General features: G+C 40.9%; 1 protein-coding gene across 1 annotated transcript in view; it reads right to left on the bottom strand.

Moving 5' to 3' along the window:
• Window positions 1-14,358, bottom strand: part of DENND1A (DENN domain containing 1A) — a 228,893-nt gene that overhangs the window by 24,666 nt on the left and 189,869 nt on the right. Inside the window, exon 19 of the mRNA XM_026860635.1 lies at window positions 12,031-12,162. Coding sequence (XP_026716436.1) covers window positions 12,031-12,162 — 132 coding nt within the window. The remainder of the gene's footprint in view (window positions 1-12,030; window positions 12,163-14,358) is intronic.

The raw sequence follows: 14,358 nt of genomic DNA, 5'->3' as shown, positions 1-14,358 counted from the left end.
CGTTTCTAAAAGGTCAGTAGGGGAAGCTGTGTTGGAATATCAACTTAATTACCTGCGCTGGAAGGACAAATGGGTACAAAACAGCACGTGGCTACATTGCTAAAAGCTGTTAAATTGCCAGTCTAGGTATGTTCCTTAATGTATATACAATAGTTTACCAAGGGGAGAAATGTCTAAATTAGCACTTTCTTACCCATAGCTGTTTACCAGCATACCTTTTTATTCTAGATATTTCCTTAATTGTCTTGTTCTAAATACTTCTGAAGCAACAAGACAGAAAATTTGCAGAAAGCCAATTTTATGACTGCAGATCTGGCACTGTTTTACTAATTATCAGACAAGTGATTTTAAGCTGTGAGATGCTGGAGGAAGAAAAATCTTACATTCACTCTTACACTGTAAAAATCCTATTTAAAAATTAGAGATCCCACATCTCACAAAGTAGCTATTATATATCCAAGGAACTTTCACAATACAGCTGTTTAGGGTTTTTTTATACGAGAGAAAACATCACAAAGATAATTTCTGGTCTGTGAGGCAACAGCTTGTGAGCAGAATATTGTCTCAAATTAATTGTGGATGTCTGTTGAGATTTAAAAAAAAACAGTATTCAAAACAGAGACTTTATGAGTAAATTAGAGGTGCTCTTTCATTTGCAGCAAGTGCAACTAGAAAAAATAAATAAAGGAAACACAACCACATGAGATCTGGTTTGTCAGTAGATAGAGAAAAAAGCATTTCTCTTTCTCAATTAATAGTGAAGGGTGTTTCTAATAATTTCCAAAGCTAAGCTTTTCTAAATTAACATCTTATTTCCTTCAGAAATTCAGGACTGGTTTAAAAACTGCTAGCACGTTTTAAAGACAATCAGACATGGGAACGAGAGATGGACTGTCCGGAACGTACCCATGCTCAAACCCACCGTGCTGCACAAGATCTGAAGTGCTGACTTTGGAAGAATATGCTGGACCTTAACTGAATACTCGATAAAAATAAAAAAAAAAAAAAAAAAAAGGACACTGAAAAATGTATGGTACCTAAAAAGATTCAGTACAGAAAGCAGATGGAATCTATGAGGCAGCTGTTTTATTATCCATCCAGATCCCTGCACAGCGCGCACACTACTTTTTACATACTCCCATATGTACTGCTCACAAACTGGGATGACAAGAACAGTGTATGCTTTACAGCATATATTTTTAATTTACACTCTGAAATACTTCAACAGAAATCTGCTGGGTCCTGTGATAAAAATAATCTCCATGTTTTAAGGGATGCCTCCTTCTTCAAGCCATATTTGTAGATTGGGAAGGTAGAATGAATCTGGCAAAAATGTAGCGACGTAGCTGTGCCAAGACTGTGAAAGGGGCAGAGACGGCCACAATTAAACACTCTCATTAGTTTAATGAGAAAAACAGGGACTATTCTCCTTACCTTTCTAGGCAGGAATCTTCTGTTACATAACAGAGAAGTATACAGTAAGAGAAGGAAATGCCTATAAGCTCCTGTTTTCCCTAATACTGAATAAGGATCTTTGTTTCAGGCATCCGAGTCCTGCCTGGTGTTGTGGGACACTGCTGAAGATGCACAGGTCCATCCCAAACTCACTGACAGGAAACTCACTCTTTACTAAAGGGGGAAGAAAGGGGTTTTCTCAAAGCCTACAGTCTGCCTTCGCTTCCTCTCCTGGCCGAGACAAACCCTCCAACAGGTAAAAAATATCTTTTTATGGTGCATCCAGACACGAAGCCCTGATAACTCCTCCTCATCTGGCAGCGTTGATAATGTCCACCTATTAATCTCAGAGTGTGCAAACAATCCCAGAATAGCTAACTTTCAAAAAATATGAAATACCCTAATATACAACATATCACAATTTGCTTTAAATCTAGGACTTTTGCGGTATTAACCAGATGTGGACCTCTCCTAAAACCAAGAATGAAAGCGGGAGCACAGTATCAGGATCATGTATATCTTGTCAAGTTAAAAGGTTCCACCAGGATGAAGCAAATGGGCCTCTTGGCTACGTCTTATAATCTGCTTGTTACGGAAGAGTGTCAGGGACAGAAAATCCTAAATCCACAGTTGACACTACAGTGGATTATTATTGTTTATAGCCAGTGCTATTCTAAAATCACATGGCTTAAATAATGAACCCTCTGGCTGTAGAATTGAAGGTATCTTATTTCTTTCATCTGCAATTACAGGAAAAAGGAAGAATTTTGAGAACTGGATATTTTTCAATGTGTGCAGTAAGTGTTGAGCAGACAGACATATTCAGGCCATGCCCCGACGTAGCATGTGTTCTTACATGATGTTGATGGGAGGAATATCGTGTAGTAGTGGTTAACTTGTAATGGTATCTGTGGTTTAAAGACCTGTCAAGACTTCTGATTACTTCCCAGCTCCAGTGACAGGGAAGTTCATACACTACACAAGCAAGCAGTACAAAACCCACAAAAGATGATACCAACACAACCTGAGATTGCGACCACTTAGATCTTCTATTTCACTTTTTATCTGCTGCGCAGTTGAAAATAAACCCTGACCTCCTCCCATCTATACATGCATTCAGTTCTTCTAAAACACTGTAAAAAAAAAAAAAAACCCACCACCTCTCGCTATTAAACTGATATTATTCAGCACTTTGCAGTTTGAAGACTCCTGACATTTTCCAAAGGAGACGACTGTCAACAGCCTCTTATTTACCAGCTCCCAGGTGCCTGCAGACCAGGCTCAGAAAACCACCGTGAGGCAAGCTGTGGTATCTTCCCCCAGGAAACATGCCCACGGAGCACAAAAAAATGGAATTCACTCTAGAGTCATTCTGGTTCAGGAAGCCTCGCACGTTTTGTTGCCTGGTTTGTTTACCCGTAGCGAGGCCTTCGCTGACTCTCGGACGCACGCTGCAGGCAGCCAGGAGCAGGCCAGCACGCTTTTAATCCAGTTTCACTCTGCTCTCCTCTGTTTCCCTAGTGCTTCGAGAGGACTGTTCCTCGCTGAGCTTTCCTTTTCCAATTTGCTTCAGCAATCAGTGCCGTTTGGGTAAGCGGGTAATTTGCAATGATTCACTAGCTTAAACGCATACACTTTTTTTTTTTTTTTTTTTTTTTTTTTTTTTTTTTTTTTTTACCTAATTTCTACTTACAGAATGGACTTCTCAGCAAATTCCTTTGAGGTAGCCACTTTTAGACAGACCACTGTAGCCATGTTACCCGCTCTCCCTGCCCCTTAACGGCAAACGGTGGTGGCTTTGTACCATTTTCGTTATTTCTTTGCTATTTTGTCACCTCCTTTGCACCAGACTTTTTCTGGACCCTGCAGTACCAGCAGAATCCTGCGCTGACAACATCTGTGCCTCAGTCCTAGATGGATAACTCCATGAACACCCAGCTATCTTCACGGTGGTAAGGCACATCTAACACCCAGAAAATAACACATCCTAGGGACTCTACATTGCATCAGCTGCCTCAGCCCGAGAGCAGTAGAACTTTCATTCGTACAGAAAGAGAATAAAACCAAGATTGTCTGTTATGTTACCACACGATGAAAGGACCATGAAAGAAAATTCCCTTGACTCATTGAACTATGCCATTTCTGGATTACTAGCAAAACAGCAAGGAAGTTTTCTTTAGAACTATTCACAGAGATAAAACAGGGAAGGATTTGAGAGAGAATCTCACTGAGATGATGTTCAAATTTCCAAAGGACTTCTGCCAAAATGAGGTATATTTTGCAGTGGTTTGTTTTCATTCTATCTGTTTCTCAACGTACATGGGTGGAGAGACATGTTGTAAAAAAAATCCCAGACCCCAGGAATATATTTATCCCCATGTGTTAAAGTCTATCCATCTACTATCTCAGCAGAGTTTAAAATCACAGCTAATAGGTTAACAACTGTTTTTCTTCTGCTTCAGATGAAGAATATCAGAAAGCTGGGGGAATTTTCGGCTTCCCAATTTGTACTGACTGCTCGCTGCTACCTGCAATGTCTGTTTGACAGGACTGACATTTTGTACCGCTGTGAGATGGGAAAACGTGTGACATTTTTATTCATGGTGGCGTACGCCCTTGTAATGATCAGCCCTGGTCGATGTGCTTACTGCAGCAGCCCCGAGCCCTCGGAGAACAAACAAGAACCGAAGGTGCCAGCAGTTTGGCTGCCTTATTAAACACCACCAGGATTCTAACGAAGAGCAACTGCTGGAAAATCTCACTGTCAAATCCTCAAGGACATTGTCAACATGGAACTAACTACATATATTTTTCATTTAAAATGCTGGAAAATCCAGCAATGCAATATTAAATATAAAGAAAAAAGCCACACTATTTTGTGTGGGTTTTGGTTTTGTTTTGTTTTTTTTTTTTTTTTAACTGGTCATTTTGTCTGCTTTACATTGAGCCTTCTGTGGGCCTAATACTGGAATTCAAATCAAGACCATGCAACCTACATGATTTAAAATGTTGGAAAATGGACATATCCCTTATTATCTTTTAACAGCTATTCTTCTCTAGCAAGCAGAGTACTTGTACAGAACAAAAAAAAAAAAAAAAAAAAAATAAAAAAAAAAAAGAATTGGTCTCTCATTTAAGGAGTTCTATAAACAGCAATGACTATCTGCTTCACTCGACTTCATCATTCACCGAGGCAGTCTGCATAATTAGGGGGATACTCCTCCACACAAAAGTACACGGCTCCTCTATCTGTAGCATGCCGCTCCGCAACCGTTTTACTCGGTATTAATCAGTCCGGCTCTGAAGGGCAAATCCAAAAAATGTCTGGCCAAACAAGCAATCACACTGGGGTTAGCAGTTACAAGAATCATATGTTTCACATACTCTCTCCCTTTAATCTTCTAGTTTAATCCAGGGGCCCAGAGGTCAATTCAGACAGTTCTGGTCTAACTGCACGTATCAACTTCATAAGTAATACATAAGAAGCTTCTGGATGCTGATCTACATTGATAGACTAAGCAAGTCATCCATAAGACCCTCTGAGCTTTTCTCAACTTGTCAATCTTGGTGATTTGGTTAGCCTTGCATGTACTGATGTATTTATTTTATATGTATGTATTATTTATAAAGCACAATCCTTCTTCCACATGCCAGCAGTGATGGACCAGGATACTCTCTGCAAGATATTTATGGGTTCCTCAACATGACTAACAAGGAAATTCTGCAGACCCATTACAGCTGCTATTGCCTGTCACAGAGCCCTAGGAGGTCGGCTCAATCACAGTATTTTCTTCATACATCCAAGCGTTATGGTATCTGACTTGCACGTAGCCAGGCCAATGAATTTTCTGAACATCCCTGTTTAAGAAGCGCTTGAAATACCAAGACAGCTGGAAAACACTAAAAGCCATAGGCTGGAATGTGCTTTTTCGAGGACGAACACATCTGCTGGATGCAGGACTGGAGCCACATAATCTTACTGCAAAGCATGAATTCCTCCATAGCACGAGCTACACACATGCTGCACCGCTGTAGCAGCTGAAGATGACATAGCTGTCTGCTTGCTCATTAGAAAATACTGGCAAGCGAGTGCAGGAGAGACAGTAACCTTTGGGTACGCTCTGCAGGTGGTGTGCATCTTCCTAAAGAGAGCGCCAGGTCTCACTTGTCAAATATTTACACGCATGACAAGAGTGCAAGCCTTTCAGTTAGGTAACTCCTATCCCACGGATTGCCATGGCTGCAAATCTGGCACACCACAAAGCAGAATTTCAATCAAATGAATGATTTTCTTGTCCATTGACATTGTTTTTGTTCCCCGGACTGAGAACACTGTCCCCTAAGAACCCGATGGGACACCTGAGCAGTCTCAAGCAGACATCAGATGGACAAATGCTGCTGCGCCAATACATCTGCCTTCCTTGCAAGGTGACTTTTACTGAGCAACAGTGAATTCCTTTCTAAAAGGAACAGCCAAGGAAAGAAGTGAGAAGAGTTGAGGGTAGAAAATATGGTTTCTGAAGACAAAATAATTGTAAAGAACTAGACGTATACTTTTGCTAAATCCATAAAGAATTAAATGGAGAGAGGGAAGAAACTCCCTGTGGCTCAGCAGAAAGGAACAGGGAGATCACGGTGCTCATCAGTGGGGAAGAGTGGAATGCAAGCTCATTTTCTTAATGAGGCTATCTCTATCGTCAGAACAGTTCAGAGTGGCAAGAACGGGAGGCTGGCTTTGCAACCATAGCATACAGTTACATGAATATTAGAAAATGAACTTGTTTTCCCCTTTCCCCTTTGGTTTCTACCTCAGTGCCACACAACGCCTGCTGAGATCCTGGGGAATCTGCTATTGTTCCAATGCACCTGGGTGTGAAGGGAGTCACAGGGTCTGGCAAAGGAGCCTTCCTCCCTTCCCTACTTCATCTCTTTTACCCTGGAGATAATCCCTCCCTCTGCCGCCTCTGGCCTCAGCTATCCAGTTCTGCATTTCTGGAATGTAGCTGGCTGGTTTTCTCCCCATCTTCCCCCTGACCTCTTAATGCCGTTTAATCTTCTTGAAGAAGAAACCTGCCCCGCAAAGCAGAGTTGTTTGTTCTGCGTGTCTAAGTGCAGAGCACGAACGGGAAAAATGAACACGTTCATTTACAGCAAATGATCAAACCAGCAAATAAGACGGCAATTTCCATTTCATGGCCTGCAGAAGTTTAACAGCAGTAAGAATCAGCTGGGAGGAGAACTGGACAAGTCTGTCACAGTCAGATAAGCTGCGTTAGTACATGAGTGTATTTCCCATTTCTTCCATAGTTCTTTGCCTTAGCCCCCCAAATACTAATTCTCTCTAGTTTGCATCAAGAATGGAACATGATTGAATCTCTTAAGTAAAGACATACCTGGAAGTAACTTTTGTATTTTCTTAAGCTTTACCTTTTGGTACGTAAATGGAATAAAATATTCTATTTGCTAGTAAATAAAAATAAGCCACAGAAACGTAAACACACCTGAGCTGACAAAAGACATTTTAATTATAATAGAAACAACTAGAGAGCTGAACAGAACCGCCAGTATAACCTGCTTCTAAAGAAATGACACCCTTTCCCAACAAATGATGTTTCTGGCAGCTTATCATTTGTTGTTTCAATTGTCCTCGATCAGTTGTGCTACTGACTGTGTAAAAGCTCCAGAGAAAGAACGTTCTTAGAGACTCTGGGCTCACCCCCTCTTGTGCTTCCACCACCTCTCGAAGCCCGATGGGCAGACTGCGCACAGGTAATGCTCCCTGCGAACACGGAGGCTCCCACAGAAGCAGTCAGTGCAACGTTTTGGAGGCCCAGCACGAAGGCTTGATTCGGGGTAGAGGGATGGGAAATAGCCTGGATAGAAGCAGAAGCTTCATTAGGAGAAAGGCATGTTAAAAACAAGCATATTTTTGGAAAATAAAGTGCTCCCTTTACGCCCCAAGAAGAGGGCTGCATCTCTGCCAAACGCTAAGTGCCCTGCTCGACCACGGGATGCTCAGAGTCTCAGCCCGTATGATGGTTCTAATAGAGCTGTACAAACACACACCAGGACACACAACTGCTGTAGTTCAAGGGACCTGTCAGTGTGTCAGCTCATATAAGCAAAATCTCAAAAACCTAAAAATGATACAGCATTTCTTCTCCTGGCCGTGGTACAGACGCTGTAGGTGTTTATCACAGCCACAGCTGGTGTACTAGTGGCCCAACAGTTAAGCACCATCTTCTGGAGGGAAAAACCTTCTAAAATATCAGATTCAGATATGAATCTACCTCTCTCCCTTAGTAAAATCATCAATTTATACATTACAAAGGGGTTTTGTTTTGTTTCTTTTGCTTTAGATAGTGCAAAACTAAATACATGTAAGAGAACTGAGAACGCCTGCTGCTCATTAAAAACTCAGCAAGATATTTTGGAGAGCTGCTTGTGTTACTTGAAACAGCTATACAATCACCATCATTAAGGAGATGCCTGCATTTCCCAGACTCTTTGCTTTTTGGCTATAACATACAGAACATGTATAAATATCATTTACCCAAATACTTGAACGATATAGTCGAGAATTCTGTCTCAAAAAACCTTAAAATGATCAAAACCTCCAAAATAAGTGATTAGAATAGTTCAGTCTTGCAAAAAAAGAAGAGGAAATGTCTTGGTGGCTTGGGGGGTTTTTTCTTTGGTTTTTGGGGGGTTTTTTGTTTGGTGGCATAAAGGCAACTTATGAATTGTCATGTTTGTTTAGGTTGTAGAGATATTAAGAACTCCTCAAACAACATCCTTCCGAAATCGGATGAAATTGCACTGCAATACAGGTGAATCAGTTAATGAAAATCAGAAATAGGAAGAGATCTGAGGGCGCTTAACACCACACTCCGTGCAGCACCCTTGTCACTGCAGTTCACCACCACCACCAGTTCAGCGATGGAAGCCGACATTTCTAGCCGAAGCACGCAACTCGAGCACTGCTAATGCAAATTCAGAGTCTGAAAATATTGTGGAGAGGTCTGTGTTCAGACAGCCATTCTTCCTTAATTTGAATATAAAATGACAAGACATGAACGATCAAGAGAACCAAAATTTCCGCAGCTATTACGTGAAAATGAACATTATTAAAAAAAAACCCAAAACCAAACAATAACAAAACTAAAGCAACGAGCAAACAATATCCTCCACCCCACCAAAAAGACAACAAGCCAAAACAAACACATCTGGAATCACAACAGACCTCAAATGTTTCAAACTGTGGGTCCTGCCAAGGAAACCCCTCATAGCTGCTTGCTTCGACAAGGAACGTGTTCAAAGCAGTGACACAGCGTAGCGTTTATTCTCCAAATAGCTAAAGGTAACAAAGACAAACATGTGCAGTCTACCTAGAGAGAGGGAGTGTATGCAGGGGAGCAGAAGTCAAACACCCGGGTGCCAGGGGAGCTGCAGGGGCTGTCCCTGGCCCGCGGGGGGGTCCCCGGGACGGCTCCGGCAGCAGCAGTGGCTGCTGGCAGGGGAACATCCAGCACGTGTTCTGAGGGTTTCAGGAAGTTTCGGTTGGGTATTGAGAGAAAAAGCCAGAAGAAAGCAAGCAATAATAAGACATTCACAAAGGATGTTCTCTGCAGCATTGTATCTTCTACTATAATTAACCTTACTTCTCCCCAAAACAGAGAGCACTATTCAGGACTACGTTCTATTCATTTGAATCTTGTTCTTGGCTGGAAAACCACTCCCTCTTCTCCCCACTCATTAAACCGTAGTTGCCTGTACTGCTCGTGCTACTTGTTGAGTGCAGTTGCACTGCCTTGGAGTCCATGATGACAGTTGCTTACGTCTGGTTGATCTGAGGGGTCAGTATCGAAGGTACACCCAGAGTAAACCGAAAAACGCACAAAGTCCGTGGTCACACCCTTCCCCTCTGGTCTCCTTGTGCAGTCTTATTATGAACACTAGTTTAAATCTCTACTGCATCGCCCTAGGCTATCCGGCTAAAATCCTTTTCACATCAAGCGGAGGCGTCCCACAATGTCTCAGTATTACAGAAACCCCTGTTAAAACAATTCTACAACAAACAACCCCCTCAAACAATGCCTGATAACCACTCGCCAAGACGAGCCACAACACTGCGAAAATCTCACGGTTCGATAATTGCTGCTAAATTTTTGAAAACAATCAGCTGAGGTACTATTACATTCAAAGCCACTGCAAGATATTTTACGGGTATTTTTTTGTAGCCTAACGACCGCAGATACACAACTGTATCTGGAAAAGCTAGAAACTACCTCACTATAGGGTGAGAGATAATGAGTTAAAATTAAAGGTTGCTGCTGGCTTGCTAGCCCATCCCCCTTTAGCTAATCTGTCATGTAATGAAGAGAAGCACCTAGCATAGGACAGCTAGCTGCCGGCTCACTTACAGCGAGCTGATTAAGAATGTTCAACCAACAGCAGACTGCAGACCTTTCCAACGAAAATAAATAGACTGTATGCAAATGTGTTTGTCACTTTGACAGCATGTCTCAATTAAAGCATCTCGCTGCTGTTGGTAGGCTCTCTCACTGCAGCGCTATGGACGAGGCTTACTGCATTACTGATACACGGGGCTTGACCCTAATCCGCATGCATGCATTTTAAAAAAGTCTGCCTTTGCCATATACACGAGCATAATACTAGCAGACATAGAAAGCAAGTGACAATGAGAAAAAAGCCTCTTTCATCCTCTTCAGTTTATAAGAGCTGTGAATGCACAAACAGCCCTTATTTCAGAGTTCTTGTGGCTTTTTAATTGTTCCCACCTACTGTATTCTAGACAGAGTTAAAAGTGACACTAAAATCTCTCCCTTTAATCACGAGTTAGAAGCCATCTCCCATTTAAACACTAAATGTTGCTGCTTTTTTCCCTCCCCAAAGCCTTAATTTCTATTTCATAAACCTGACCATCCTTTCCTTTTGAATGAAAGTATGATTTAATTTCCATTTTGGCATCGGGCTACCAGGAAAAAAAAGACCCGTGAAAGGACAAAGGCTATAAGAGAGATAGCCCTACAACTGCTAAGTTAGATCATTTTGGGGAAACCGACATTTGTAATGTAATGACAGGAATAAGCATTTAGCAAGCGAGCCCTTCACCACAGCCAGCGGTTCAGTAAAGCTGATGTGTGTTCCTTTTGACACAGAGAAAGCGATCATTAAAAAATTTTAAAGTCACCGTTAAAAAAACCTCATGAATTTAAATTTGCATTTTCCGCTCGATCGTATTTCATTAATCTGCAAAAATGTTTGAACCATCCATCCTTCATAAAAATCCAAAGGAAAAAAATGAAAGTAGATTATAATATTATCTGGATTTCTGACTGCTTTAACCGAAATGTAACGTTTTCCTGCTAGAGCTAGATGGCTACATTTCTCCAGTGGCCCCAGTTCCTCTCAACTGTCTTGGCACAGAAAGTAAGCGAAAAATAAATCACTACTGCAAATATTTAATGGGAAGAGAATCTGTTTTTTTTTTTTTTTAAAAAAAGTCTCCAAGAACTTACATTTAGCACAGTGGAGGAAGTTCTGAAAGAAACAAATCTAATTCTAAAATGATACAGACAACATCGCTCTGAGCAATGATTAACAGCTCGTGTAGCCCTATCTAATACCTCAGGAGTCAACGCAGCTACACTGACTAGTGTCTATTAACAATACTTATCTAAAAATCTGGTTTGCTTCACATTTTATAATTCACAATATTTTACAATCATTTTAAAATTACACTCTGTTTCCTTAGAAGAAATCAGATATTCATTCCTGTTTTCTGATCATAATACTGTCAAAAATAGATACAGAAAAAGAAAAGAGAACTGTGAGCACTAATAATGTTATTTTTTGAGTCAGGCTACACTTAATAGGGGAACACTGGCAAACTGATAATAAATACTGTATGTTTTTCCATGAAAATCAGAGCAACTAGCACATTTTCTAAATAACTAGCTCTTAAAAAAAACCCCCACACAACCAAACTCACTCCTTTGCAGACATATCAAAAGAAACATTATAAGAGTAACTAATGTGTAGAGCTCAGTCGTCAATACTGAAATACAGAGTACACTAATAAGCTATTAATTGATTTTTCCATCTTAGTTCATCCCATTTAATTTTCAAAGAATGTTAAAATGCCTTAATAGTTGGATGTTCCATATTGACACTAATGATCTGGCTAGATAACAGAGAACATTTTAAATTATACATCCTCAGTCCTGAGGGCTATAGCACTTTGCACGCTAAAAAAACCCAGCAAAATAGTTTATAAAAACGCTGTAATAATTGTGTTTCCCCTCCCATTCACTTATTTCCCTCAAAAACACTGTATGAACAAAAGGAATCAGTAAACCCAGAAAAATCAGGTTTTACAATTTCATTTTAACAGATACAACAGAAATAAATCTAAAAAATAAAAAAAAGCCCACAGAATAATTCGGTTACAAAAAAAAAAAGAAACAATTGGCATATTCGTGATTGTGACTTTTTTTCTGAAATCCTTTTGCTGAGTCACACAAGTTAAAGAAACCTAACCCTAAGACATACCTGACCAAAGTGCACTGTGATTGGCCTTCTGTCTTCTCTTAATTTAGGGTCCTTCTTTTCCACCAATGGGGAAGGTGCCGTCCTTGGTGGAGCTTCCTCCGGTGCCGCAGAACACCCGTTCTCGGCGATGTCCTGTATGGCAGGAAAAGGTGAATAGCATGGCCAGGAACATTCTCGATTGAGGGTAAGGGGCACAAAGGAGACACTAGAGGATAATGCTGACTAACGATTTTGATGTTAGGGGGGAAAAAAAACCCACACCAAAATACAAAAGAAAACATCATTAGAATCAAACATTTCATTGCACTTTGTCAATCAGAGCTTGTATGCAGCCACTCTCTACTCCTAATACCAACGTCACATGCAAACAGATAGATTCAATAAAATGTCTGACTTAAACATGCAAAAGCCAGGAAATATGTAGGGAGAAAATAAACATAGCTCAAAATTTCTGTTCTAGGAACAAACTCAACAGCAACCTCGGAGTATTACGCTTTTTTTGTAAACCTAAATGAAAACAGGGATACTATTTACACACGCCACAGAATTATCCGTAGCAGAAAATTTACTTGTGGAAGTGGCAAGGAGAGATGAAACTCACAGCTTAGTTAGCTTTGCATTTTATCTCCAAGCCTGCGTATACTGAATCTGCCTTCAGGAGATCCTATAAAACAAACCGGTGCCTAGCAGGATGCTGGTTTGTTCTGCTTTGCCTTTGCCATTAGTCCTCACCTTCAGAAGTGACGCGACCCATCAGCCTAGGTTAAGGAGACGTGGCAAGTGTGCGTATGGTACATGTAACATAGAGCTTGAAAAAGACAAAGGCATGCAGACATAAGGAATCAGACAAGGAGAAACGAGTTTGAACGTCAGTTGAGAAACAGTCTGTAACGCTCTGGGCCCCAAACCTTACATCTCTTTGCAACAATGTCAAGGAAATAATGCTTGGTAAATATAGAGAGAAACCTGCACACACTTTAGCTCTGCAAGACTGCCCTAAGGTTGGCTGCTGACATAGACATTGCTTTGATTCCCTGACCTTTGACATGCCCCCTCAAGTTTCCGTCTTGCTAAGGTACAATAATGAGACATGTAAGCTGATGGCCAATTAGAAATGGTTCTTTTGGACACAGACTGACCTAATGTGTTTAGGTCAAATGAAACAAAAAGCTGGATGGACTTTCTAAGGGGCTTTGTCTGCTGAGAGACCTTTTTAGATCCAGCTGGTAGAGCGGTGGTTCGCCAATATGGCCATGAGGATCATGGGGAAATTAACAACTTGTTAAGGTCAAACTAGAGAGAAAAACTTTTTCCTCCCCCCTGTCCTCCAGCTGCACAATGCTACCTTGTCTTTAAAAAAAACCACAACAGAGTACACCGAATTAGTAACAAAGAGCCCCAAAACAATTCAATGACAAGAAAAGTGAGCTGCTGTCAAACTCCTACTTCGGCTCCAAGGCAGCAACACGCTACAAGGGATCTGATGGGTTTGGAATCACACAACCTACGGCAGCAACGTATGCTGCTCTGAAACGCAGCGACATCAAATACAAACTTTATTTACATATTTCTATACAAGTATAACTATACTAAATGTGCACCAAGCTTCAGACCCGTTGTGCCTAAGCCATAAACGTGTCCAGCACGTTCAAAGCCACCTGACCCGCACTGAACAGCTCCCAGCACTTCAGAGCTTTCAGAGTTCCACCTGCACCTGCGGCTCCAACCAAGACAGCAGACAGCTGGGAATCAATGGGAAGCAAAGCATCTTCCAGTCCAGGCAAAATTTCCAGAAAAAACATAAAACGGACGCAAAAAGTTCGTACATCGGGGGAACGGGAGGAGATAAAAGATACAGACAGATCAAGCCATTAAGCAAAATCCCCTAAGATGTGTAACGATCACTGCAAATCCTCGCAGCTTTTATTGCTATAGATTTGCTGTACTTCTCTGATGGTGTAATTGTATACAAAAGATAACATGTTCCTAAAGCGACTTTCCACTGTGCTCAGTGTACAGACTTCCAAAGAAACTGCAGCAGATTTCAGTCAAAATTATTATTTTTTTTAAATTTACTTTAAGATATGACAATTGAATTATTTCATACCTATTTTTTTCAAAATCCCGAAAAGGGAGACAAATCAACAACACAGCTTCAGTCACCGAAGCAAAATTTGCTTTACAAAAGTTCCGTGACAACGCATTTGAGCTAAATAAACTGAGTAAAGCTGGTTTTAAACGCCCCAAGTAAGGGCTCCAAGTGGCTTTAAAATGATTAAATGGCAAAGTGTTTGGCAATTCTATAATTGGAAAGTAGACAACAGGCCT

Source organism: Athene cunicularia (assembly GCF_003259725.1).
Source record: "Athene cunicularia isolate RWA chromosome 17 unlocalized genomic scaffold, athCun1 chr17_part1, whole genome shotgun sequence".
NCBI lineage: Eukaryota > Metazoa > Chordata > Aves > Strigiformes > Strigidae > Athene > Athene cunicularia.
This window is presented reverse-complemented; position numbering and strand designations above follow the sequence as displayed.